The 5,753-nt window shown below is 42.2% G+C and overlaps 1 protein-coding gene across 1 annotated transcript; it reads right to left on the bottom strand.

Moving 5' to 3' along the window:
- Positions 1–408: 408 nt before the first annotated feature.
- SLC35D3 (solute carrier family 35 member D3) lies at positions 409–4,947 on the bottom strand. The gene is made up of 2 exons (XM_003769490.3): positions 4,399–4,947; positions 409–2,492 (listed from the first exon to the last, which is right to left on the bottom strand). The coding sequence occupies exons 1-2, from the start codon at positions 4,832–4,834 to the stop codon at positions 1,672–1,674; spliced, it is 1,257 nt and encodes a 418-aa protein (XP_003769538.1). The 5' UTR covers positions 4,835–4,947; the 3' UTR covers positions 409–1,671.
- Positions 4,948–5,753: the final 806 nt, after the last annotated feature.

Consider the following 5,753-nt stretch of genomic DNA (forward strand, 5'->3'; position numbering starts at 1 on the left):
GCTGTCTCCTAGTCATAGCAGTCCAGTTGTATCTTTATATAAAATACAGATGCCTATGATGTTGTCCCTCTTTTCTTACACTTTCCAGAATCCCCACCTCAGCTTTATCATCTCTTTACTCACAATATCTTTTCTGATCTCCCTATTGCTGTCTGTCCTCCCCAAAATTACTTTGTGTCTATTTTGTATTCATTTATCTAAGTAAACATTCTTTCCCTAAGTGGAATATAAGCTCCTTGAGAGCAAAATTTGTTTTCCTTTTTTGTCTTTTTATTTCTAGAACAATGCCTGATACATAGTAGGCACTTAATAAATGCTTGAACTGAATTGAATTAATAAAGGATTAATAAAATGTTTTTTGACTGACTGAAATGATGGACAACACCATTAAAAAAAAAACAGATTTCTGCAAAGCATGACACAGTTTATTATCCCATTTCAATGTTCATTGAATTCTATTAACAATATGATATGCCTGAAGAGGAGGCACAGTTTCATGTTAGTTTACATTATTCTCCTTCAGTGGAAAATCAGGCTGCTTTGACCAAATTCCCATTTTCCTTTTGGGAATTATGAAACATAACTCCTATATAATAGACAGTCCATACATATATATAAAGGCAAAAAATACAAAATGATTATAGAGTACTGAACAGCAAACACTAAAAATATGAGTTTCTAATAATGTAACAGTAAAAGCAACAAACCAGTATTTGTGTTTTCAAATTTGATATTAGAAAAACATCATTCTAACATAAACACAGCTGAAGATGCCACAAAATTGGTTTTAAATGAGTAAAAGGACTATATTCCAAGATGTCTTTTATTCTGCCTGGCTGAGATTCAGTCACTGTTGAATTGTGGTCCAGCCAGTGTGTTCACTCTACAGAATATCAAACACAGTGAAAACAATATAAAATGGATTTGATGTTTAGTGGTTCAGCATTACAAGGTAAAGGTCATAAATAGTTTTCTGTTAATAAAAATAATTTTGTATTTACTAACCATGAATTGTAAATACCTCATTTAAAAACCTGGGACCAGTATTTTCAAAAAAGCTCTTACTTCCTCTACAAAGATCCAATATGATCATTTATTTTAAAACGACTGAAGAAAAATTCGGCCAAAAAGTAAACACAAGATTTTAAGATATCTATAAATAGAGTCTATCAAATCACTGCCTTCATAGAGCAAGTGCCATTTTTATTTTATTTTCCCGCATTTCTGACAGGTTAGCAAAATTATAGTCCCCATTTTAACAGAACTGTTGGTCCTGACTCTCCTATGAAGGCCTATAAAGTGTATTGTTTCTAGATTCCACATGGAAGAAAATATAGATACCTGGGGGAGGAGGGGAGCAGAGAATAAGAAATATTAATAGTCAAGAACCTAAAACCAATACAACTTATCTTATTTTGTTAATCAGTTTCATACCCTTTAATCTCAGTGAAGATAATATAGATAGGAGTTAGTTTTCTCATATTGTATTTCATACAATCATATTGTATTGCCCTTGCAATCTCTTCTGTGTGTTCCCACTTGACTAGGAATAAAATATATGATCTTCCTTATTAAAACATATACATATATATAAAATGTTTGTATGTATGTATATATGTACATTTTATACATATATAATAATTATTATTATAATATACATACATTTCCCTTTCAGGGGCTGGAGAGTTCCTCATTTTCTAGCAAATAATCTCTCTTCATATATTTAGTCCCCCTAACCAATCTCCACACTCCGAGGTAAGCATCTTTTAATGAGTTCTTATTAACTCCTTCTCTCTCCTGGTTGTTGCTGGAAACCAGTGCTGTTTCCTCAGCACCATGTTTAGGCTTTTCTATGCAGGGCTGACTGATCCCACTGGCTGTCTCCTCTCCTTCCATGTCACCATTTCCTTTCTCCAAGGGCAGGGGCTCCATAACAAATGGTGGTTGAGCTCCATTTGTCTCCTGCAAGACTTCCCTATGGTCTTTCTCCAGGTCCTCATAACTGCTTTGCTTTCTGGTCTCAATGAATTTGGCCACACAATAAATTAGAGAGCCAAAGGTGTTCACCACCACACCTGCTATGAACAGAGAAGTGGGCTCCACATCATTGAAGGCCACCATACCCATGGTGATGGTGGCTATGCTTTTCACCACTCCAACAAAACTAGTAGTCACAGCAGAGTTAATGTAGGTACAGTGGAGGGTAGTAAAATTCATGGCACAGCCGATCAAAATGCAAGCCACAAAGATGCAGACCATGGTTGGATCTTTCCATCCTGGAAAGGCCCAAGCATTGATAGAATCCATGCTGGCAAAGGAGCAAATGATAAGTAGAGGGGTGGCAGAGATGGCAATGGCATATTGGGCTGTGAGGGCTCCATGTTCGGAGTCTGCGCTGGTCTTCTGAATGAGCACAAGATAAGCAGCATGAACTAATACTGCCAGGACACCTGTCACATACCCAATGGGGTCCCCAGTTAGATCACCAGCTCCTGGAAAAGAAAAAAAAAGATTATTTTTGTACAAGTTTTAAATGTATTTACAATGAAGATGGGATCAGAAGTAGAGAAACCAAGCTCCCTGACTTTGTCAAGTGAATTGTTATTTCACGCTAAGCTTTGTTGTGATAAAATTTCTATCATTAATTAAAGGAAAACTCAGGATAGGTCTTCATTCTCTCTTTAGTGAGGATAAAAGTAAAGTGCTTTGAGCTCCTAAGGAAAATAGAGTACTATACACAAGACTATTGATATTTAAATCCTCAAATAATCTAAGAGGCTATTTAGCCAATTCTTCAGCACCCTCCTTTTACAGGTGAGGAAAGGGAAATCCAAAAAGGGAAGGGCCTTTTTCAAGATTTTATAAATGAGGAAACAGGTAGAATTTAAACTCATGCCCTCCAACTGGAAAGCCAGTGATCTTATTACAACATCAAGCTGCCTCTTAGAGGCATATAGGGGAGCAGAGAATTTCTTTCTTATCTCCTTATTTTAAACTGAAACTGGGTTCTCCTTTCTTTCTTTTCTTTCTTCATAGACAGCTTGAAAGGGTTGTGTCTGGAGTACTTGAATGGACATTGAGCTCTCCTGATGCCCCCAGATTGCCATTGTACCTAGGAACGCGATTGTTTTTTGCAGTGTGGAAAGAACCCTTGACTGTGGTTAGCTCGGGAAGGCACAGACCTGCTGCCAAGCTTCCATTGCATATTCAGGATAACCAGGAAGAGTACTCATTGGGAAATTGAATTCAAGACACAGAGGTTTTTTTTTTTTGCTTGTGGAAACTATCCCACCCCCCTCCTTTCCTCAATGAGTCCATAGTTGCTTAAAGTGAGTGCTGTTTTCCTATCAGATGACTCTCCTTTTGATTTCTTTCATGCTGGATCCCATTAGCCAACATATATTAATATATAATCTGGTCATGGAATCTGGCAAAGAAGGACTATTTTGCATCCTTTGTCCCTCTGCTCCACTCCTTCCCCCTCTCCAAAATTCAGCCTTAGGTGACCTCACATCCCAACATGACCCTGATCTGGCCTCTACCATTTTCTCTCCCCCTCTACTCCCTTCCTTCCCTACTTCAATCCTACTCCCAGTTCTAGTCAAAGAGTCATCTCAAAGAGCTCAGAGGTTTCAATCAAGTCCCCAACCCCATCTTCTTCTCTGAGGCTGTCAGAGTACAACCAAGATCCTGGGGTTTTGTATCACAGAACAACCCTCTTTGACACTGTAGTGAAATCTCTTCTCAGAATAATGTTTCTAAATACATAAAACAAAATATTACAAAGGATTACAAAGGGAAGCAAACCTGCTGAAATAGTTAATAAAAAATTTTAATTCACAATCTGCAGGTTAAGAACTCATAATCTAGTCCAACCCTTTTATTTTAGGGATGAGGAAACCAAGAAACAGAGGAAAGAAATGACTTTTTTAAGTTTACACGGGCAGTAAAGTAGCAGAGCTGAATTTGAACCCACAATTCCTAAGCCTGTTCTCTCCCTTACTCTATAGATACATTTTTATAGACGAGGAAACTGGCTTTCAAAGAAGGAAAGTTCCTTGTCCGAAGTGTCACAGTATATAATGGACAAAGCTGGGACTTGAACTCAGGCTTTAATCAAATCTAGGACTCTTACCATGACACCCCCTTGTCTTGATCTATTGTTAATAAAGGCTCCAAGCGCTCTGGGCCTGGCACTGATAAAGGGAGGCATGATGGAGACTGAAAGACTGAGGCAGCACCAAAAAGGGGAACCAATGGAGAAGGCGGAAACGGGATAAAGCAGCGAGGAAAGAAGGATTGGGAGGGAGCGGGGCTTTAGGGTCGGGCAGTGTATAAACCGGAGAAGGGAAACCAGGAGGATACAGTGGGGGAGGAAGGAAGCTTTTAGCTGCTCACCTGCTAGGGCTGCCCCGCAGGTGGTGATGAGTACGGCCACTAGGACCCCAATGGAGGGAGCCCCGTTCTTAAGCACCAGGACGCCGATGAGCATAGTGACCAGAGGCAGGCAACGCTTGAAGACCACATACATGGGCAGACTGAGACCCCGTAGGGACCAGAGGGTGAGGCTGGACTGCAGCGTGGAAAGCACTGTGACCCCGGCGAAAGGGCGCGCCAGGCTCAGGCTGAAAGGGGGCACAGAGACAAGTCCCAGGCGCCGCAGCAGCTCCAAGCTGATGGCAGCGGTGGAACTGGTCAGGCACTGCACCAGAGTCAGGAAGGCGAACTGATAGCGGCTAATCAGGAACTTGAGCAGGATGTTGAGGGAGCCCGAGAAGACCCCATGGGCGATGGCCACTGAGATGCCCAGCATCCGGCCTTTGCACAGCTGCATCCTGGTGCCTGGTCACTTCTCAAATGCTGGGGAACAGAGACCTGTGAGGGATAAGGAAAGAGGAGAAGAAGGGATAGAAGAAGGGGGAAGAGGAGACAGAGAGAGAGAGAGAGAGAGAGAGAGAGAGAGAGAGAGAGAGAGAGAGAGAGAATGAGCCTCCCTCACCTGCTCCCAGGCTGTCTGTGGAGAAGAGCGGAGGATTCCCAAGAGGGCAGTCCTCTCAGTTCCGCGGGTCCAGGTTACAGTGCTGGACAGCTACGAGCCGGCGTCACCAAGGAATCGCAGAAGTATAGAGGCAAGAGGGGTGGGAAGGGGACACTGAAAAGTAGTAAAGAAAAAGGAGAGGGAGAGAGAGGCTGATTTGTGGTTAGTGGCGGGAATCCTTTAATCAATTTGTGCCTCAAGGTTCCTGGTAGAGAAATGCGGCTGTATCTGTTCCAGAGGTAGTCAGGGTTAACGCCTTTGCAGTGCTTGGAAACCCCTAGGAGAGACAGTCCCCTGGCGCAGCATGGGAAAGGATTCAACTCTCTTCATTTACTTAATGACAAAGAGCCGGACTCTCTGGACTCAGCCTTCGTTTTCGTTCTTTTCTCTGGACTTCTCCTTGGCCGCTTCGACCTGTCTAGTCTTTTTCCTGGATCAGTGAATTGGCTTTGAAGGGCTACAATCTTCTACGAATTAAAAAAAGCCAACAAGATGTCCATGCTCCTCACCATGTATTGGCCGCAACAAGTGCTTGGGCGTCCAGAGTCCTTCCAACAACACCAAATGCGTGGAGCTCCGACTCCATCACTCACCCTCACCCAACGCTGCGTGAAAACTTTCTCCCAGCTCTGTCCCTCCATCCGGAAAGTAGAAGAAAGGATCCAAAGCTGAACGTTTAAAGGGGCGGCTCCTAACTTTGTGCTTCCTGACTCGC

This window comes from Sarcophilus harrisii, chromosome 4 (genome assembly GCF_902635505.1).
Source record: "Sarcophilus harrisii chromosome 4, mSarHar1.11, whole genome shotgun sequence".
Taxonomy (NCBI): domain Eukaryota; kingdom Metazoa; phylum Chordata; class Mammalia; order Dasyuromorphia; family Dasyuridae; genus Sarcophilus; species Sarcophilus harrisii.